The 22,984-nt window shown below is 43.2% G+C and overlaps 1 protein-coding gene across 2 annotated transcripts in view; it reads left to right on the top strand.

The window, feature by feature from the left end:
- Positions 1-8,909: 8,909 nt before the first annotated feature.
- The window catches only part of pxylp1 (2-phosphoxylose phosphatase 1), a 34,809-nt gene continuing 20,734 nt past the window's right edge, over positions 8,910-22,984 (top strand). Inside the window, exons 1-2 of one of the 2 annotated variants that reach the window (XM_080428818.1) lie at positions 8,910-9,022; positions 11,028-11,171. In XM_080428818.1, the coding sequence (XP_080284944.1) occupies positions 11,093-11,171 (79 nt within the window). In that variant the 5' untranslated portion in view covers positions 8,910-9,022; positions 11,028-11,092. Of the gene's footprint in view, positions 9,023-11,027; positions 11,172-22,984 lie in introns of those variants that run through there. The other variant, XM_080428817.1, reaches the window with a different exon arrangement.

Below are 22,984 nucleotides of genomic sequence, written 5' to 3'. Positions count from 1 at the left end.
AAGTACTATACCGTTAGAAAATAAACAAATGAAAACAGTGGCTTATCAGGCAATACCAGAACTCTTGCTGCCAAACGGTCTCTCCCATTGCCATTCCAGCATGTTATGCTAATTATTTTGCTGGGAAGATTCTGGCACTGTTGTGAAAACGTGGCTTTTTTAGTGAGTAGCCTAATTAACAGGTGTTAATTGATTGGTTTGGGTCAAGACCAGCCTGATCCTATTGTTTGATAATTTATGATTATGCTGCCCCAGGTCAAGTTAACCGTCGATGAGAAAAACTGCGCGCGCCTTGATGGCTGTACAACTGACTCATTGTTATTGATTAGACTCTGCCAGACTGAACTTTGCAGGTGTTAGTTTGCCAAGTGTTTGATCAAAATCTCTCTTTTATGCTTTTAGTTATTCACATGACTTGATGACTAAAAGATAAGGTCCACTACTATTAACAATTTCATAGCCATCTGACTTGATAGGTAGACACCAAACACTTTCAAGTTTTCACACACTAGAGCAGTGATTGATACTCAAACTCAGGAATTTTGGTTGACCCCCAATCAATCAATAAAAAAATGCAATTCTTTTTGTATAAGATAATAAGCTTAATACAAGCTTTCGGTCATGTGACTTTCTTCAGGTATGCCTGAAGAAGGTCTGCACAGTGTTTTTGAGTTTGCGGTTGCGTTTTTTCTTTTAGATAAGATAATAAAAATGTCTTATCTTATCTTTAATTACATTAAATTACATGTAATTACATTACTATTAATAATATTACTCAGAAGAACGGCAAGTCAACAGACTCTGACCCCAAATTTCAATTTCAATTTGCAGCAATGAGCAGCAGCAAGCACCAAAAGGTTGATGCCAAAAACAATCACTTTAATCCCAAATGTACAAATGATTTAGCTTTTTTTTTACCATATATATTTCAGCACTGTGTTTGATTTGTGAAAATACAGTGTCACCGTTACGACCGCAATTTGATCAACTTTGGCCCCAGTCCCCTTGCCATTTTCCTAATGTGGCCCCCAGGTTAAACTATTTGAGTATCGCTGCTTTAGAGCTCTGGTGGGCATCATGTTAGTGTGTGTGTACTGATTCATTATGAGGTACAGTGAAGGGCCATGGCCTGCGGGGCCAATATTAGAGGCCCCGTTTAGAAATGTGAGTGACCCCTATAGAAATCTGTCTTTGTTGAACTGAAGATTCTGCACTGAAGAAATGGTTTCCACTTTTGATTAAATCAACCAGGCGGAAAGCCGAGATGGAGATGATGTTTTCGCCCCTATATGTGTGTCTCTGTGTGTGTGTTTGGGGCTGATCTCACCAATGCCATCAGCTGGACCAACCAGCGCCAAATTGCCAAATTTCTCATGCTCGCAGCCAGTAGGCTGGAAGTAGGAAGTAGCTCCACCCAAATGTTTTAAATTGGCCTATACCAGCCTGCTTTACATTCTGGCCTATAACTCTTGAACTGTAGGTCACAATTCAAATTAAATAGTCTTAATCTACACTGACTATTTCAATTCTCGAAATACTTTAGACAGTCAAAGCTGTTCTCTATCTATAGTCACCGGGGTTGAGTGCTGTCAGAATACACTTTATGTCCTCCCAGCTTTTATCATGTATCTTACCAATGTGCATGGTGGACCATGTGCCACAAGTAAAAACAAAAGTAAAGATTTATATTTTACATAAAGAACAATTAGATAAATAAAAACAAACACATTTATTAGTTTAGGCTAATTGTGTTTATTTGTGGGTTTATTAAATTGTGACACAAATGGTCTTCCATAGGTCTTACAGCAGCTGCACGTCATCCTATACAGGTCTCCCTTCAAACTCTTAACAGTAACTCAAGCTAATGAGTTACTGCTAATTAATCCAATTTTGTGCCATATGGCCCACGTAGCAGGCCTGGGGGGTAAGGGAAAGGGCACAAAGACCGATAGCCAGTGCGGCTCCAGTGGTGGAAAAAGTACTCACACATTTTTTTACTTAAGTAAAAGTACTGCAATGTAGAAATACTGTTACAAGTAAAAGTCTGGAATTTAAAAAATACTTGAGTAAGAGTACAAAAGTATCAAAATGTACTTAATGTACCAAAAGTAGAAAGTACTCACTATGCAGAATGTCCCATGTGTTTTGTAATAATAATCTAAATCTACAAAGTAACTAGTAACTAAAGTTTTCAAATAATTGTACTGGAGTTAAGTAAACGTATAACATTTGCCTCTGAGATGTAGTGGAGTAGAAGTAAAATTACTGAAAAATGGAAATACTCCAGTAAAGTAAAAAAAAAGACCTCAAAATTGTACTTAAGTACAGTACTGTACTTACTAAATGTACTTAGTTACTTTACACCACAGAGTGTCTTGGGTTCCAGGCTCGTGGTGTCTCCATCACCTATAATATACTGTACTGCTGATCCCGTCCTTCTAGCAGCGACGTGGCCAATCAGCGCGTCTCACTCGCCTGTGTCTGAGGGAACAAAGAGAGCCGACCGACCGACGGGAAAAGCCTGCCAGTGGCGCAGCCAGCACGCTAGTATAGGCTGGGCCTGAGCAGGAGCGGGTGCGAAAATTATTATATAGTTATTTTTTGTTACTTTATTTCAGTTTTAGGGTTAGGGTTGGGTTAGGGTTATGTTATTTAATTCTTTTTTCCCCCTGATTTTACCGATTTCTTATCCAAAAAATAATTATAAAAAAATGAAATTATTATCTTTTTTTTTTGTTGCTAAATCGATTGGGTCTATGTGGGTGGGCCACGGCCCACCCAGGCCCACCCATGGCTGCGCCCCTGACACACACACACAATTGGCTCCCTAGTTGCCATAGGGGCGGCCATAGCTGAGTGGTTAGTGAGCCCGCCTAGGGAGCCAGAGGCCCTGGTTGCCCCAGGTACGATTCCAGGCCAGGCCAGCAAATGTGTCGATAAAATGATATTTGTCCCTGAGCAAGACACTTGACCCCTAATTGCTCACAGGCCCTCATTGGAAACAAGTCCGCAAGGACTTTCATGAACAGACCTGTTAAAGGCATTATCCTTATCCTTATAGTCTTACTGAGGTTAAGGTTAGGTTTTAGGCAGGGCCGTGCTTTGCTGTAGGCAAGGTTCGGCGGCCGCCTGGGCCACCACACAGGCAGGGGGCCCCATGAGATTTGTTTTTTGGGCGGTGAAACCGCCCCTATAAGTGAGATTTGGAAAAATGTACATTTTCCTGCGCTGTGATCTGGGCCCAGGAAATTTGTAGAATTATCCTGCGCTGTGATTGGCCAATCACAGTCTATTCAGGACTGTGATTGGCCAGTGTCACATGACACATGTGCATAGCCCTATATAAGAAGCCATAACTTGAAAAAAACCAAATATTTGTTTTTTTCAAGTTATGGTTTCGTCCATCATAAAGAGTGTTTCAATAAATGTATTTATCTTTTGTACATGATTGGTTGACTCCATTCAGTATTGTGATTAGCTAGCAAGACACCGCCCACTTCACACAGGGTGTGATTTTTTACAGATATAAACAGCTTTCCAATCCATTCGAGGCCTTTAAAAAACATCCAACATGGGCCCCCAAACAGTCAGTGGGCCCCATGAGACACTAGGGCCTCCCTCAATCCAGAGTAGACTTACTCCATATAGGCCACCGGCACAAAGAAGCACCATTTGTCACACCACTCTCGAGCTGCGTCCGTCCGTCCGTCCGTCTCTCTCTCCCTCTCCCCAATTCAATGGAGCTTTATTGGCATGAGAAAACATAATGTTTACATTGCCAAAGCAAAAGTGGAACAAACAAAACAAAACAATGAATGTACGAATAAATGTTAACTTTGTGGATGGTTTTAGCATGTAGCTAATTACAATGTGAAAATATTTGGGCTTGCAAGTGATCTGTATCTGAAATCTGAGAACAGCCACACACTAGCAACAGAAACCACCTGGTTGGCTTTGACATGGTGATGTGTGTTTCACTTCAAATTGTTCTACTTCAATGGTTTGTTTTTAATGTCAATAATGAAACATTACATTACATTACATTACATTACAGTCATTTAGCAGACGCTTTTATCCAAAGCAACTTACAATAAGTGCATTCAACATAGGTAGGGAACGAAAACTACTAATCACCAGAAGTCTTAAGTGCATTTTCTGCTAAAACAAGCAACCAAGACTAAGAGTATACATAGCGCTAAGGTAAGAGTGCAATATATCAGCTACCTATTTCCTTAAACAGATGAGACAAAATAGCAAAATCAAATGAGCAGGAGCTAAAACAAATTAGTGTATCGACTAAACAAGATCCAATAAAACAATACAACAATAAAACAAGCGTTCGTACAACTAGTTAACAACAAGTAGGCCAGGCAGAGAGGAAGGGTAGTCTTTCCTGAAGAGGTGGGTTTTCAGCCTGCGGCGAAAGATGGGCAGTGACTCTGCTGTCCTGACATCAGTGGGAAGTTCATTCCACCACTGTGGGGCCAGAACAGAAAAAAGTCATGACCGCGTGGATCGGCCAGAAGGACCCTTGAGTGACGAGGCAATCAGTCGCCCCGAGGTGGCAGACCGAAGTGGTCGGGCAGGTGTGTAGGCATCGACCATAGCCCGGAGGTAAGAAGGAGCTGTTCCTTTCACTGCCCTATACCTATAGGCTAGCACCAGGGTTTTAAACTGGATGCGAGCCGCTACGGGGAGCCAGTGTTGAGAACGGAGAAGGATAGTTGTGTGGGAGAACTTGGGGCGGTTGAACACCAGACGAGCCGCAGCTTTCTGAACAAGCTCCAGAGGTCTGATGGCAGATGCCGGAGCACCAGCAAGGAGGGAGTTTAAGTAGTCCAGGCGGGAGATGAAAAGAGCCTGGATGAGAACCTGGGCTGCCTAGTGCCTTCTCCGTGAGGAAGGGGCGAATCCTCCTGATGTTGTAGAGGAGGAATCTGCAGGACCGTGTCACTGATGCGATGTTTGCCGAGAACGACAGTTGATCGTCCAGGGTCACACCCAGATTCTTCGCAGTCCGAGTTGATGTCACCACAGCATTATCAATGGTGATGGCCATGTCTCGGTGCGGACAGCCCTTCCCCGGGAGGAACATCAGCTCGGTCTTGTCCAGGTTGAGCTTCAGGTGGTGCGTCGACATCCACTCCGAGATGTCAGCAATGCGTGCCTCCACTTGTGTGTCAGAGGGGGGGAATGAGAGGATCAGCTGGGTGTCATCGGCATAGCAGTGGTAGGAAAAGCCATGGGAGTGGATGACAGCACCAAGAGATGTAGTGTAGAGAGAGAAAAGAAGAGGACCCAGAACCGAGCCTTGGGGAACCCCAGTAGTGAGCCTGTGTGGTTCTGACACAGACCCTCTCAGCATCACCTGGTAGGAGCGACCCGTCAGGTAGGATGCAAACAGGGAGAGTGCAGAGCCTGAGACACCCATCCCCTCAAGGGTGGAGAGGAGGATCTGATGGTTCACTGTGTCGAACGCTGCAGACAGGTCCAGGAGTATCAGGACGGAGGAGAGAGAGTTCGCTCTAGCGGCATGGAGCGACTCCGTCACTGCCAGGAGGGCAGTCTCGGTCGAGTGACCCACTTTGAACCCAGACTGGTGGGAGTCCAGGAGGTTGTTCTGGTGGAGGTACGAGGACAGTTGTTTGAAGACAGCACGTTCGAGCAGGTGCTAAATGAAGTGCGTTTAAATACTATTATAATTAGGCCAAGTTCAAGTGCAACACCGGGGGTTTCTGCGGCCAATAGCAATGTGCAAATCAATAGCAATAGTGCAACAAATACTTATTCGTAAGTAAAGTGCAGGAGCTATATAAAATGCAATAAAATGCTATAAATAATTAAGACAGTATGAGTGCAAATAATGGGGGGAAAAGGTAGAGGGAAGCCAAGCCAGGACTCTTCGATGTTCGTCTGTTTCTTATCACCGTCTGAAATACAGAAGCAATGGGCTATCTGTTTCCAGATAGTATACTGTCGGCTGCTAGCAGTAGTGGCTATCACACTCCGAAGGCAGCTTTCGCTGCCTACTGTTGGAGTTGCGCGTTGCAACACTTTAGCCTCTCCGTCGTCCGCTCCACTCCAGGCCCTGCTTCACTCCTTATATGGTCTGGTTCGGCTGCTTTCGTCCTCTCCTTCCCCTCAGCACACGCTGTCTTCCTTACGGGTTCTTCTCTGTATGGAGCCGTCTGCCAGTGTTTGCTCTGTTTCTCCATGGCTGGCAGCACGCGCTCTCCCGTCCTTTACCTCGGCTACGCACTGGGACTTTCTGTGTGTCGCACCGGTTCCTTCACACACTCCTGCTCTGCTACCTGCTCTCTCACCGTCCTTTTTCAAATGACCCGGTTTACTTGTCTCACCAGGGACACCGCGCCCTCCTCCTTCGTAGTTGGCTGCTGGTGACGTAACCCGCTGTCGAATTAGAGGACCACGCCCGAGTGCCAGTCAATATCGCAGCTGTTAGCTGTCATTGTCAATCGGGGCATACCAAGTGGCTCGGGGACCGGGGGAAAACATTGTCCATTACAAAACAAACAATACTTTCATCACAATAAGGTTAAAAAGGGTTAAGATGATGAAAACATGCATAGATATAAATAACGGAAAAATAATAATAATGTCCTGTTTTCAACCCTGTCACACTATTATTAAATTTCATAACAATTCACTATGAATATAACTTGTAATGAAGTAGTGAGATTGTAATAGAGTTATCAGAAAGACAGGCAGACACTGGAGAGGTTAGCTTGGTATAAACTGTTGAAAGTTTGAAACTCTCTCGCTCTCTTTATATTTCTAAATGTAATTAAGTGGCCTCCCTTTCTCTATACAATTCTGGGGTGGCCATAGCTGAGTGATTCGTGAGCCCGCCTGAAGAGCCAGTGGCCCTGGATGTCCCAAGTACGATTCAAACAGTTAGTTTAAAACTCATGATTTTTTTTCATTTAAACATTTTTGTAAAACATTTTTCCATCTTTTGAAATAATTAAAAACTAGATGTAGGAAACAAAAAATAAAGGGTTATTTACTCGCGACCCTTCACTCGACCCACATATGGGTCCAGTGGCGGAACAACTGAAAGCCGTGCCGGTAGGCTTTATATTTGAAATCTGAACGTTCGAAATCGAACAACAAGAAAGGAGGAAATTACCTACCTGGGTTCCATCCTGGAGGCAAACCTCTCTGGTGATAAGATGGCAGAAAGAGTCATCAAAAAGGTCAATCAAAGAACACGTTTTCTGTACAGGATCAAATTTCTAGTCAGCAAGAATACCCTGAAGATTCTAGCAGGGGCCCTCATCCAAGGTCATTTCGACTACCGGTATGCATGCTTCTCATGGTATCACAACACCACTAAGGCCTTAAAAACAAGGCTCCAGAGACATCCCAAAACAAACTGGTAAGGTTACTTCTTGGCCTCAATCATACAACCCATCTAACCCCTGCTCACTTTGCTAGGGTTGCATGGCTCAGGGTTGAGGACAGAGTACGGCAACTTGCCTTAGGCCTGGTCTACAAGATATTGGGATCCCCTGTATTTGTCAAAATACTTCCAAAACGTGAATGAAGTCCACGATCATAACACCAGAGGCAGCTCCACTGATCATGTTCAACCCAGATTTGGCACAAACAAGGGAATGAACTCTTTCTCATGCTATACAACAAAAATGTGGAATGCCCTACCCAAAGGAGTAAAGGGGTGTAAAACCCTACTCACTTTCAAAACTGCCTAAAGAATCACCTTCAGGAGGCTGCAATTCCAAACTGGCCCCTGTCAAAGTCCTAACCTCCCCCCCCCTCCCCCTCCCCCTCCCCTCCTCCTAAAACTGTCTATTGTACATATTTCTTGTTTTTCATACCAGTAACATGTAAGCTGATTGTATGACGTTCTGCATAGCAGTGTATATTTGTATGTCTTAAATGTCATCATGATTTGAGTGCACGGGGATCTCATTTTAAAAAAGCCACATGCTTTTATGAGCGATCCAGTTTAGAGGACCTTGTATTGTGAATTGTACTTCCATGTACTGTTACCATGTCTTTCTAAATAAAGTATTCATTCAATCAATCAATCAATCAAACACCACTCTAAACCAGGAACTTTCGGTGACTGTCATGGTAGTCATGTTTCAGGGCTAGGGTTAAGGTTAGGTTTAGGCATAGTCTTACTGAGGTTAGGGTTAGGGTTAAAGGTAGGGTAAGTGATATGTTTTGATTAAAACAAAAAGTATTTTGTTAAAAGGTTAAAACACTATATTCTGATAGTAATCATTGCTATAGAGTGTTTTTTCAGTAACAGATGTCTCCCTGTCTCTCCAGCTCTTTAATAAACAGAAAATACATTTCCCGGTAGGTGTCAAAATCTCAGCCAATCAGGAGAAAGTACCCATTTTTAAGCTTAATTTGTATAGTGTTCCAGTTCCAATTTTGTCTGCTCATTTCTTAGTTTCATCACTTCCAATTTCACTTGTTTAATCTATATCCTGATTGAGTTATCTGTCCTGGTTGGATAAAATTGGAAATGAAACTGAAACTGAAACGAAAATGCATTTTCTGTTTAATAAAGAGGTGGAGAGACAAGGAGACTCCTTTTACTGAACAAACACTCTATAGCAATGAGTACTATCAGAATATAGAGCTATTTAACACTTATTTTAACCAAAGCAAATCACTTACCCTACCTTTAAGGTTAGGTTTAGGCATAGTTGCAAAAACGGCAACTGTCAATCACAGCGACAACTGGCCAATCACAGGTCTCCCTAGAAAAGCTATGGTACGCGGCGGAGACAACAACTGGCCAGGTGCAGCAAGTGGATGCATTGCTATGTTTTGTCCAGGAGATGGCGCAGCTAGCTCGATCATGCAGAGCAGCCACTACGTGGATCCAGTGACGTTGTCTAACAGCTAGACGGGCACTGGCAGCCTTCTGTGTGTGTTGGCAGTTGGACGGAGAGGAGAGGACTAGGAGGAAGCAGGCTGCGGGTTTCTCTGTGACAGTGTGACTGACTGGGGATTCCTTCAGGTACAGATGGTACTTGTTATGATAATGATTCTGTCGTGCATGCGTTTACTTTACACTGTGGTAGTTATTGGCATGTTATTCTGCGATGAATGCAATGGCAACTGTGTATCTTTTTGTTACTATTGCTAACTAGTAGCCTGCTAGCATTATCTGATCATCATCAGCATTGTAACTTTGTAGTGTAATAGGCGTGCATAAAGAAAAAGTAACAGGATAGGGACCACAATACAGTTAGAACAACGTACAATAACATGATAAGAGTCACTTTGCGGCATTCCTTGTGTTTTTTTTCACAATAACGATCTGCGAGAAACGTTAACTTATTTGGTTAATGTTGACAAGATTAGCTTAACTGGCTAACCGGGTTAAATGGTAACAAGTTAGCCGCAAGCAACTCTTAGATTATATTTTTAATATCCTTGACAGCCCCATACATCCAAACAGAAAAGGCCTGTCTGATTGTATTAAACGACGTTAAACTCGCCAAAATTACAACTGTACGGAAAGCTTGACTTATCCTCTTTCTATCTGCAAAGTTTTTGATTCATAAAAATCCACCATAGACATGTTATGAGCTACTTTCTGTCAATACATTCCGTGCACGCAGGTGATTATTTTTCTGTGTGTCAGAGTTTGGAATCGCTTGTTATCAATAACGCAACGTCCTGCTACCTCCTGTATTATGAGACATTTAGAAACAGGAGGCAGTAGGATCGTTGAGTGATTTCCAACAAGCGCTTCCAACACTAATTTCTTGACAGAGAAGTAGTAGCTCATAACATGCCTACGGTGGATTTTAATAAAACAAAAACTTTGCCAAAGTTAGAAAGAGGATCATTCAAGCTTTCCTTACAGCTGCAATGTTGGTGAGTTTAATGTCGTTTAAAATTCAGACAGGACTTTTCTGTTTGGATGTATGGGCTGTCAAGGATTGGTATTGCCTCTAGATTCCAGATATTAAAAATAGAATCAAAGAGTTGCTTGCGGCTTGAGTGAATGAGTTGTGCCTTCTGTAAAGGCTGTAGGTTTGATTGAATGTGAGCTACTACATCATGATTTGTGTGCATGGGGATCTCATCTTAAACAAGCTCAGTGCTTAATGAGTCTTCCAGTTTAGTAGACCTTGTATTGTGAATTTGTACTTCCATGTACTGTTGTTCTCATGTCTTACTAAATAAAGTACATCAATGCATCAAAACTGTGTGCTTTATTCTGCCTGAGCACTCTAGCACCCATTTACCTTGGTCAGTGCAGCGCTGGGAGTATTCATAGACAGTGTGTCTGTGTAACGGTAGGGTTTATTGTGTATTTCTACATTTAGGCTACTGCAGGACGTATCATTTCCCTCCATGTCTGCTGAGTTTCCAGTTGCCTGTCTTTGCATGGAATAGTGGACTCAGTGGAAAAAGAGAGAGAGAGAGAGAGATGTGGTTAGAGGGCTATTTGAACTCCATAATTAGTCTACACATTTTCACTTTGTCCAGCCAGGCAGTAATCGTTTGCAATCTTGCATATGAATGACTGACACTGTTCTGCATCCCCGGCAATGTTGTGATTACACTAGGACCACAATATGCAGAATCACTTCAGTTACCACCACCAAGTACTATGGCATCTGTGGCAAATTGACTGAGAGATGCAAGATGTCAGATGTTACATTTGGGAGGCTTGGGTTACTACCAAGCGTATCATTGGCTATCATTATACGATAACTATTCTTTGTTATACTAAAAACTGCCATTACAGCTATTAATGTGACTCAGTTTTTATTATATTTATGGTATGTACAGTTGATATTTTCTTAACTAGCAGGTAAGATGCGTTATCAGCCTATGATCATCAGTGTCAGGGTTGTATTATTCCTTTTAACAATGGAACAATAGCATGTTTACATATAGAGCTGAAAATATGCATTTCAATTATAATGTGCAATATGATTGTCCTTTGTTCTGTTTGTCACCTCATTATTTAATCTAAATACAATTTTTTTCATGCATGTCTCCAGACTGCGGGAATGAGGCATGGTGTGGATGGCTGACGGACAGGGACGTGGACCTATCATGTGACAGGATGCTGGCTCGGAACCGCTTCATCCTTCTGGTGGTGGTGGGGGCGGTGCTGGCCATCGTCAGCCTCAGTCTCCAGTTCTGTAAGTTGGTCGTGTGGGTTTTTATCATGCAGTCTTCCTGTATGCATGTGGCTGTTTACAGTATATGATCATGCATGCATATCCTCTCACCCTTTTCCTCTCCAAGAGTTCCATTCACACCCAAACAAAGCCCAATTCCCCATAGAGGTTCTGTAAATATCCCCAACTACCACTACGCACCAGGATGCTCTACAACAATTCCACCAGGGAGGTTGTGGGACACAAGACAGCCTGCGATGGAGTAGGTAGTTCTACACAATGGTGGCCTCCTTTGTATTGAACTGGATGTGGCCTTTTCCATTAAGTCATTACCCAGCATCTCCTGCAGGAATTGTCTAGACAGTGTGTCCCTGCTAGCCACTTTGAATGCAAGGAAACTGGACCGCTCGATATGTGGAGCCAGCCTCACTGGCACTGCATGCAGATCTCAAGCCTCTAAGGCATTTGGGGAGAGAAAAACATCAGATGAGGAAGCAGGCCGTGGCTGTAGTAGAAATTTGATGAAATTTATATTTGGATGAAAAATGGAAGATGAAGCTATTTAATTTGCTCTGATGTCCTGAAAAGTCACTGCTGTGGATGAGTTTCTGGCAAGCACAAAGCTTCCCAGGACAAGCGTATAGGATTAGACTTGTATAAACCGCATTGATATGCATATGCGCGCACACACACACACACACACACACACACACACACGTACATGCACACAGGATTACAGTGTAATTCGACCCGATGGAGATGACATTTCGGACGACATCGCTTGCAAGAGTTTCAGTCGTCTTCTAACACTTTTCACATAGATTCACCATGTAATCCAAGGATGTTAAGTTCACTCTCTGCCCACACTTTTTTGTGTATTTTTTTCAAATGCCAAGCAAGATAGGGCTGGTATATAAAAGAGAGAGAAAGCAAGTTGTTTCTCACTCACCTATAGTGTGCTTGCACCTTTTGGCTCTTTTCAAGTATGAAGGGTAACCCAGAACCTTCCATAACATGAAACTTTCCAGAACTTGTTAAGTTCAGTGCTGTTTTTTTGGTCAATGTTTCCATTATAATCAGAACCATTCCTGAAGGGGGATGAAAGTAATTAAAAAGCTTGTAGATCTGCTACAGTATTTGTGCTATTTTTGAAACATTTTGAAAGTGTAATTTGTGAGTTCTGGGTTCCCAGAACTCAGGCTTAGTACTACCTCCTGAGCAGAGCCCAAATTAGGTTCTGAGAACCTCATCTGAATCCAAGCCATAGCATATGGAAACAAATCCAGAACCTGTGAAATACGTTATACTGCACGGCACAGTTAAAGTTCTTGTAGTTGAAAAGAGCCATTAACACAGTTCTCTGTAATCTGCCCTATGCCTTGCTTCCCTCCTCGCCGCTTTAACATCCTTTGACACCATGCGATTAATCTCTGAAGGAGACAGATGTGTGGAATGTGTAGATTGGACAATTTTGTTTCTTTTGTGACAAATAAGGAACAAATTTGATACATAAATTGAATAGCCCTTAAAAATGCAAAACAAAATGGAGAATGGGTGGCAATGTACCTGAAACTCTGTATGAATAAAGACTGCCAGGAAGTGATAGAAGCGTAACAACTAACTAAACTGAATTAGTCTCATTCCTTCCCTGTTTATACAGGTGAATCTGCAGATACAAAATAAATGTGTTTACCAAGTCTTACCACTGGGGCCTTTAACATTAGCTAATTCCTCACTATCAGCCCCTGTGCCTTCTAATCTTCCTCTTCGGCAATATTGAGAGCCAATGAAAGAGGTTATAATGAATTAAATCCACTCTCCTCTAATTGAAATGGGTGTGTGACTTTTAATGCAAAGTGTGTATGTACACTGTTGCATTCCTGTTGATCTCTCAACGGTTTTCCAATCTAAAGGGAATGCAAACCGCTTAAAAGGAAGAGTGGGCCCTCCTCCGCCCTGTGTTGTGTTGTTTTTATTCTTTATCGACAAAGTTCCAAAGCAGATTCAGTGCAGGGAAGGCACAAGAGGAAGCCCTCTGGTGGGATTCAAACTCCAACAAGCAGCATGCATGGCTCCTAAAGCATCCCAGTACACCAGTGGTTCCCCCAATGGTGTGCCATGAGACAAGACCAGGTGTGCCTTGGGACTTTGTGTCATCCACACATTATTATTGCAACATATAGATATATACAAAACGTTATGAATATTCTTTTTAATTTACGATATCAGTACTTTCCCAATGCAGAAGCAACCGCATTCAATCTGGCATTCCTATTTTGGGCATGTCATTATAGGAGAACATTTTATTTATCCCCCCCACATAAGGAAGCGACAAGCTCACAACGCGGTGCGATGCGACTATTTTCGCTCTGAATATAGATGTGCCTTAAGATTCTGACTTGCCCATTGGTGTGCCTTGGGCACAAAAAGTTTGAAAACCACTGCACTACACTATCAACTGGCACGCTCATTATTTGAGCAGTACTGCTGTCACATTTATTTTTAGCACGTTCTCTGTCTCCCTCCCACACACACACAAATACAGAGATCTTGAGCCATTATCTAGTAAACCCACGGGCAGTTGCATGTGGGACAGTTCATGTTTAATAGAGAAGCTCTTGCTTTTTCTTAAATGCCGTGCTCTCTTCCCTCATCCTATTCTCCGTCTCTCCCGTCATCTTTACCCCCTTCTCTTCAATTATCCCTCTATCCAAATGTCTTCCTGTCATCTCAGTTTGAAAAAAAGAAATGCATAATTCTTTGTTGACACTGTTTGACCACTACCATGCAACAAAGACAGACAGTGACAGAGTGTGATGTATGATGCAGTGAATGTTGCTCTCTCGCTTCCGGCAGAACCTCAAAGTGAAACTGCGGCAGTTGTGGATGCGACTGTAGTGGCATGATCATCATACTGATTGACATGTGGGGGCTCCCACAGCAAACGTGCTGGCAGAGCACTCTGAAGAGAAATGATAATGAGAGCCAGGGAAGGAAAGGAGAAATTGGAAAGAGTGTGTTGAGTGCGATGAGAACCAATACGATTGTAATCCCAAGAATATGTAAGCAAGAAACTATTTTGAGATCACAACGATGGTGCAGGGGAAAGTGACTGAGGTGTGAGGAGACTGCTGGTGGGTGAGTCGCAGTAAGGAGAGGCTATGGTAAGGAGAGGCGATGGAACAAAATATGTGGCAGAGAGAGAGAGAGAGAGAGACACACTGACACACTGACACACTGACACACTGACACACTGCCCTTGTTCTGAGCAGGTGAGTTATGAGTCAGCCAGCCACTAGACTGGAGGAGCCAGCCCTATCGAAGGGCGGATCCAAAGCCTTGCGCTCGGTACCAGCGCCGCTTCCTATTGCTTCACCAATCTATGTCCCCGCCTCTTGGAATAGCAGTAATAACAATACAAAAGTGTACTGTCTACAACACCAAGAAAGAGTAGCACTGGATTATGTTCCGCATGTAGTTTGTTTAGAGCTGAACAGAGCTAGGAGGCTTGTCAACACATTTAACTCATTTTATGTTTATCCTTATCATGCTGATAATTAAAGATCAGGAAGCAAGCAAAGTCATAGACTATACGGTTATGTGAGAGTCTTTTCAAAACTAAAGGTAAAGCTTAACTAGCCGGTGAGGCTCGAAACGTCACGTCCTTGGCGGAAACCAATGCATTTTAAACTCTGGAGCATGATCCAGTGTGCAAACTTTATTGCTTTTGGATTCTGACCTCTGCCCGGAGTCTGGTATTTTAGTGAGTGGATGTGCGTTTGTAGCCATAGTGGTTCAGAGCCTCTGCCTGATGGCCAAAAGCCTAGGGGAACCCTTTAGGCTAGTGGTTAAGGTGTTGGCTTTCCACGCGGGAGACCTGGTTTCGAATCCTGGGCGTTAGACGTGCTTTAGTGTTTGTTCATAAAGCTTAACTATTGAGCATTCAATTTAATTTACCCGGTATTATTTATCCTTCTTATTACAACCCACAAATCCTCTTCTTAATGGCTGTTATATGTGTCATACACAGAGAGCTGTATTTGGTGTATTTAACAGCCTTTTGTGGATCATTTCTTTATTTTATGTATGGCTTGTCTTTGTTCCATGGATTTATTACCCATAGCGATTTAGTTTTTCATATGGCACGGTAAGAGTAGGGCTAGTGCTAGGCAGATACCGCAACGCTGACTGCTCCAGTACCTTCCATTCATTTGCGGGGACTACTTTCTTGTAGTTTTATTGATTTAAACGGGACGTGTTTATGGTTTTCATGTTGCCATGTTTGTAACCATTTTGCAATAAGCGACGCGAGTGCGTGGTTTACCTTGATTTTACCATGAGGGTTGGAGGCACTCCGCTGTGCCTAATGCCTACACCTGTGCCTCTTAGCCGTTGTAAAATCCACGGTAAACCGCCAGCCTCTTGTGGCTTATTGCTTTATTTTTTCGCTTCTCAGCCTTTTGGCTAAGATCAAGTATATCTGGGGTCAAGCCGTGTATGGTGGCACAGATATAGGAGTCTTAGCTGGAAACTGAGAGGTGGATCGATCGACCAGGTTTGGACCAGAGGCGGACGATGACAGCCACAATCAGGAACCGAAACTCGGCATGAAGCACACGCTGTGCTTCATCTGGAAACAAGACGTCCCGATGATGGAGAGAGGGAGGTTCGTCAAGGAGATCTTGATGGGCGCCTTTGGACTGGAGTTGGAAGAGGTCCTCTACCTACAGGACAACCGGAGTGAGAGAGCCTATGACGTGACCTTCTGCACGAAGGAGAGGAAATGGGAGGTGTACAACAGCTTTAAGAGGCGAGGAAATGAGCCAATACTGAGTCAATTTCACGTGATGAACATGGATTTTATGAACTATAGACTATTGACGGTGCATATGTACAACCCCCATATGTCCGCAGAGGAGATTGGGGAGATATGGGACAGTGAGAGTGAGCTCCTCCACAAAGGTGAAAGACAAGATGGGTGTTTGGACCGGAAAAAGACAGTTCCAAGTTTTCCTGAAGGAAGACCCAGCAGGGTACGAAGGACTGGCCCATCCCCCTGCGTTTTTTTCCATAGGAGAAGAGAGAGGCTACCTGCACTACTCTAGGCAGCCTCCCTTCTGCAAGAAATGCAGGAGGAATGGGCACACAGATGGAAACTGTGAAACCAAAGACTGTCCCTTGCCCAAGTCGTGCCACGCCTGTGGGTCCACGGACCACCTCAGAAGGGACTGCCCTGAGAAAGGTGGAGCAGGTGATGGTGGGCCTGGGAAAGGAGGAGAAAAGGAGACTAGTGCGGACGCGCCTTCCTCCCAAACGGGAGGGGGTGGCAAAAAGCGCCCACCACCACCGACGACACCGACGAGTGGGGCAAAGGAGGCCCCACCGAAGGCAGCTAAGGTCGATGCTTCACCGAAGGCCTCACTGGAAGCATCATCAAAGGAGACAATGGAATATACAAAGCCCGTAAAGAAGGCCTGCAAAAGATGTGGGGAAAACGACCACCTGTTTGGGAATTGCCCAAGGTGGGACGAGAGCCAACCCGCCTCCTTCACTCCCCCTGGGAGACGAGGAGAGGCAGGAGAGGCAGAGAATGGCAGTGCTGGGCCTCCATCTCAGGCTGGGGAGGGAGGCCTGGGGGGCCCATCAAAGGCCCCGACAAGAAAGGACCTTCCACTGACACAGGGAGGGGAGACAGGGACTGGTGAGAGGGTGGTGACACGCCTGTCCTTTGAAACCAGACAGCCCAGTTGCCTTATAGGCCCCCCTTCACCAGAGACTAAGACTTTACCATCTTAGTTTTCTATATCTTAAGATAATAGGCCACGTTTTTGTCTGTGTTCATTGAGGAAAATGGATAAAAGAAAAAGAAAATAGTTTGCTTGCTTGTCTTTCTGTTTTGCTGTTTTGGCTGCTTTGTTTTCTTACATTGTGGTACAAAAAAATAAAAAGGAAAAAAAGAATGTTTAGAGTTTTCTGCTGTAATAATGTATTGACTGCTTTGATTCATGCATTGCGAGTTTGTTTGTAGTTATGTCATGTTCTTTGAACTGATTGTTTTTACTTTTTTTTTTGTTTGGGGACTGTGCATGCGGTTACTCCAGATGCACAGCCCAAAATGTTCTGTTTTTTTCAAGAAAACTTTCAAAATTTTGATTTGATATGTCATATATTTCATTCCATCATGAATGTATGTATTGCAAAATGACTGTTTTTGAATCAATAAAACATTTTGGGAAAAAATAAAATTGCTTTATTTTTCCTCCCCGATCATGCAGAGCTTCACAGTGCACACATTTTGGGCACACATGCACCCCAAAATCTGTCCAGTGCAACTAAACAATTTCTTTGGTTGCACCAGTCCACCTTGCATTTAGCAGTTCTGTCTATGAGTGGGTGCGCCTAAATTATATGCTGGTACACCTACGTATATGAAAACGCACCAGTGCAATCAACTGAAAAGTTAAGCCTCGAGGAGCCCTGTCATGACTAGCAAATACCTTGATAGCAAGTCAAGTCAAGTAAAAACAACAGCAGCTGACCCAAAGTGCTTTCCAAACAATAGCAAGAACAAATAGACCTTAGTCTTTGTTCATGTTGATAGCAAACACAATATGTATGCCTTGTCTTTGCATATATACTCGTAAGCAGCTAACACGTTTTGTCACATGCCCTGTTGCCCATGTACAGTCAATGCTTTGCAGGAGTTCCTCTTAGCAGTCTCTTTTGATAAGTCTACTTGTTGATGTGGCAGTGCAAAACCTAATATTATGATATGACTTAATTTAGCCTCTGCTGTCTGTAATTACTCACCAAGGCCTACCCTATAATTCCACCATATAAATGTCTTAGTTCAGTACCCTCATTGTTGTGAGTAGATAGCTCTGACCTAGCTCTGGTCCATAGCCTGAAGGAGTTCTCCTTAAGGCTATGTGACCGATGAGTCAATGCTCTCGCACCACGGGCTGCCTAGGCTCTTGTCGGGAGTAAAAATAAGAAATACACTTTCGCTACTCACCAAAACAAAGACGGTTTTATGGAGTTGAAAGCCAACTCTACTAAGTGGGAACACTCTGACCCCCCCCCCCCCCCCCTCACGTCTAAAATACACTTTATTGACAAAATGTAAAATAATCCACCGGACGGAGACACTACTTCTTAGTTTTTTAAATCTTCGGCCGCGTCATCACGGCGCCAACTCACTACTGCCACACAGGTCAGAGGACCGCATTACACCTTGAGATAACGTCTCATTGGGTGTTATTCGGCTCTGCAACGCTAGAGTCGCTGTTCCGTAAAAACATCTCTGAACCAGGAAGTGTCTCTCCGTCCGGTGGATTATTTTACATTTTGGCCATAAAGTGTATTTTAGACCTGAGGGGGCTGGCTCAGAGTGTTCCCACTTAGTAGAGTTGGCTTTCAACTCCATAACACCGTCTTTGTTTTTGTGAGTGAAAGTGTATTTCTTATTTTTTCTCCCGACGAGAGCCTAGGCAGCCCGTGGTGCGAGAGCATTGACTCATCGGTCGCATAGCCTTAAAGGGCAAGACCACTTTGGTAGAGGTTTGGGTTGTGTAGTTACCTTGCCATGATGTAACTCCAAAGGTGGGCAAGAAATAAAAAATAATTACTCCATTGATTAGAAATTGATAATTCATAAAATGCTCCTCATTGACTTACATTGTACGGTAAAACAGCTCTCAAAGTCACTCTTTTAGCACATAAACGAACGCAAACAAAGTTGATTCAGACAATATAGAACATCACCAAACCCAGTACTGTTTTTTTTTTTAAATAAAAATGTCAACTTTCTGTTGATTTTGCCATTTTTAATAAGATCCGCGGATCCGGATCCAGATCTTCAAATAGTAAAATCAACAGGAAGTTGACATTTTTATTAAAAAAACAAACAGTACTGGGTTTGGTGATGCTCTATATTGTCTGAATCAGCTATGTTTGGTTTCATTTATGTGCTAAAAGAGTGACTTTGAGAGCTGTTTTACCGTACAATGTAAGTCAATGAGGAGCCTTTTTTGAATTATCAATTTCTAATCAATGGAGCAATTATTTTTGATTTCTTGCCCACCTTTGGGGTTACATCATGGCAAGGTAACTACACAACCCAAACCTCTACCAAAGTGGTCTTACCCTTTAAGGAGAACTCCTTCAGGCTATGACCAGAGCTAGCTCTGACCAAGAATGAAAGAGCCATTGACTCACCCAGGAAAAGTGGAAAAGAAAAACATTCTTCTATTTTAAATGTGGCAATTTTCTGATGGATTCTTTTTTTGATGCCTCACAAAGTTAATATGCCTCTGGCATAATGTAATTCTTCCATGTCTTATAAAAGCTTTCTGTATGGTCAGTGGCTGTGGTTTTACTGTCTTGCTGTCAGTAGTCTCGCGTAGCCAGACAACTATTCCACAATCTCTGAATGCTATATAGTCTGGAACTACAACTCCCGAAATCCGAGAGAGAAAGCTGGCACTTCCGTTCACGTAAATATATTTTAAAATATATTTACATTTTATTATTTTATTTCCAAATATATAAATATACTTAGATGATTTGTATTTATATTAGGATAAATTTGCGCGACTGTGAAGACGAAACGGAAGTGGGGAGGAGGCTTCATATCCGGTTTATATTCTAATCATGGTCAGAGCTTCCGAGTCCCAGACTGTATGACCGGAAACATTTGAAAATTGTGGGAGGCAACAGTCTGGCCACGCGAGACTATGCTGTCAGTAACAGCAGTATAGCTTTATCTTGCTAGTTGCTGTTTGCCTTGTTATGCTGCCAACAGTAGTAATTCAATGTGTGTGTTGAGAAGGATGTGACTCTGTCTCCTCTCTTTTTGTCCATTAGCTGTGTGTTGGTCAAGCCACATAATTGTTCATAGGAAATATCACCATGTTTTATAGTAGCACAGGGAGAAGTGTGGGTGTATATGGGTGCCCATACACATCTCTACACATTATGTGTGCGTGTGTGTGTGTATGTGTATGACATTAGTATTTGTGACTAGAGTTGGAACCACTTAAATTTGCTCAAGCATTCTTGCCAACAGGAATTCATTAAGAAGTGTGGAAATAATGACTTGTGCTACTAAGGTTGTGTAGCTGACAGATGGTGAGCTGCAATTGGTTTTGTACCCATCTCTTCCTCACACCCACGGCCTGTTAGCATGTACTTTGCCAGATGCCTTTTTCTCCCATGGTACAGGCAGTACACAGCACTGTAGTGCCAAGTTGGTTGAAACCCACCTGTTAAATTCTGAGCCAAATCACACACTGCATCTACATGTTTACCCCCTTGTTACTCTGATATTGTTGTGCCTGCAATAAATGTATTGGTGTGCATTTCGTAGGCATCACCATCTTTCCTCATGCCCTTATTGTCTTGCTGTGCCTGTCACGTACTCTCAGTGATTGTGTGTTGGTAATGGCAGCTGAAGAGGAGTCAGGTCTAGGATCTGTGGTTTCCTGTGGTTGAAGAGGCGTTTTGAGTGGTTGACTATATTTAGTTTCTGTGTGGGTGTGTACGTAATTGTAGTTCTGAGGAGTAGGTATAGTATATCCTAGACCAGATGCTAGTTATGTTATTTAGGCAGATGCTAGGGCTATGCTATTTTAAATAACATACAAAACGGACGGTGATGAATTTATTGATTCCTCCTCTTCCTTTTGTATAATGATGTGCCATTTTACAGTGGAACCTGAGAGATTAATGTGCTTATTAGATTGCATACTCATACTGTATCGCCGCTAGGCCTGTTGTCTACTAGTCTATTATGTTTGTCATCTATCTACCTATCTAGACTAGTTTTGTTTTACAAATATTTAAAGTAAAAATATTAAAGTTTTAAGTTGTTTCCTTGGCCTACAGGCAGTTTGCTAAATAAATTTGGCACTGATCGGTTGAGAGGTTTGCAAGATTACCCTGGACAGCGGTTACAAAAAATTGTAACGCGATCGTCCATTTACTCCCGGTCGGCAGTTGTATAACAGCCGTTTTCACCAAAAAAAGAGAAAGGGGTGTTTTTCTAAAACTGATAAAGAAGGAGCGGACGGGAGTGTCATTCTTTGGGAGGATGTTACATCTGTCCATTTCCCCTTTCAGGGTCCTAAGATCATTCCTAACTTGCGTTAGAGCGCCCTCTTGTGGATTTTTCTTTTGAAAAGACGGGGATCTCTAAATTTAGCGTCTGCTAAATGCCTAAACTGATAGTTGCGAACGCAGCGGAAGGAGGCGCGCCGAAGGCGCGCCTCCGCGCAAGTGGAGCATACTATGAAACCGTGCTCGGGTTGTGGGTGTGTCTGTGTGTCTGTGTGTCTGTCTGTCTGTGTGCATGCAGTACCTATGTAGAGGGCGCCAGAGTGCAGGAATTTAGACAATGCAATGCAACACCACACACACACACACACACACACACACACACACACACACACACACACACACACACACACACACACACACACACACCATCCCCCATCACAGTGAAATAACACGGATTACAAGTCCGTAAATACACAATATTTTCGAGCTGCGTTCGCTTCCAGCGTTCGCGCGTCTTACTTGTAATAGTAGCCACCAGATGTAGTAATAGTAGCCACCAGATGTAGTAATAGTAGCCACCAGATGTAGTAATAGTAGCCACCAGTAGGACCAGATGTCCTCAGGATAGAAACATTTGGAAAATTGTGGAGGGTGTGGAAATTGTTCTGGTCCTCACTTTCTGTGTGTGTGTGTGTGTGTGTGTGTGGGTGTGGGTGTGTGGGGGGACATTTTTCTGGTCCTCACTTTCTGTGTGTGTGTGGGGGGGGACATTTTTCTGGTCCTCACGTTCTGTCTGTGTGTGTGTGTGGGGGGGACATTTTTCTGGTCCTCACTTTCTGTGTGTGTGTGTGGGGGGGGACATTTTTCTGGTCCTCACTTTCTGTGTGTGTGTGTGGGGGGGACATTTTTCTGGTCCTCACTTTCTGTGTGTGTGTGTGTGGGGGGGACATTTTTCTGGTCCTCACTTTCTGTGTGTGTGTGGGGGGGGAAATTTTACTGGTCCTCACTTTCAATTTGTGCGTGCGTGCGGAATGCGGGTGCATTCAACTTGCAGTGAAAGTGTCTTATCCATGAGGGAAGTGACACGTCAATTAGTGTCAAAGGGTGCTCAGTTCCCTTTCTTTCACCTCTCCACTGAGAAACCCACTGCATGAACCTTCAAATTCGCCATTATGTATTTAACCCATTAAGACCTGAGGCGATTCTTAACACATTGAGTGCCAATCGCGTAGATCTACGCGAACCTATTTAAGCCGCCACGTGCCAATCGCGTAGATCTACGCGAAGTGGTGTTTTTTCCTTTTTTTTAATTTTTTTTTTTTTAATACGGCACATTTCATTGTAACACCACCGGAAGCGGAATTATTCGGGATCCCGTTTTGCCGATCCCGTCGGCCCCCATTCTAAAGCGCACACTGAAAAACTTTTCTCCTTGTAGTTTTTTCTCCTCGCATATCACTGTTTCACGTAAACCGTTCTAACTACAACAATGGAGCTCCGTTTAACACGTGGTTTTCACTGGTAGAAGCAGGGAGATCACGGCAATGTTTGCAGAGCTCAATCTTAAGGATTTTAACAAGGTCTATGGCGACGTGAAAAAAACAAAAAAACAACAATAAAACGTTGGCACTGGTGAGTAAATTATGAGATTAACCTCTGGCATGGAATGTGTTAACACATTGCCTGCCAGAATTATTTCCGATTTTTTGCAGTTTTATGCCAGAGATTTTTCATTGAGAAAAAAAAGTACTCAGGAGCCGAGATACAGAATGTTTAAG

Source organism: Gymnoscopelus braueri (assembly GCF_963280865.1).
Source record: "Gymnoscopelus braueri genome assembly, chromosome: 5".
In the NCBI taxonomy this organism is placed as follows: Eukaryota; Metazoa; Chordata; class Actinopteri; order Myctophiformes; family Myctophidae; genus Gymnoscopelus; species Gymnoscopelus braueri.
The sequence above is the reverse complement of the archived record's forward strand: the minus strand, read 5'-3'. Positions and strand labels throughout refer to the sequence as shown.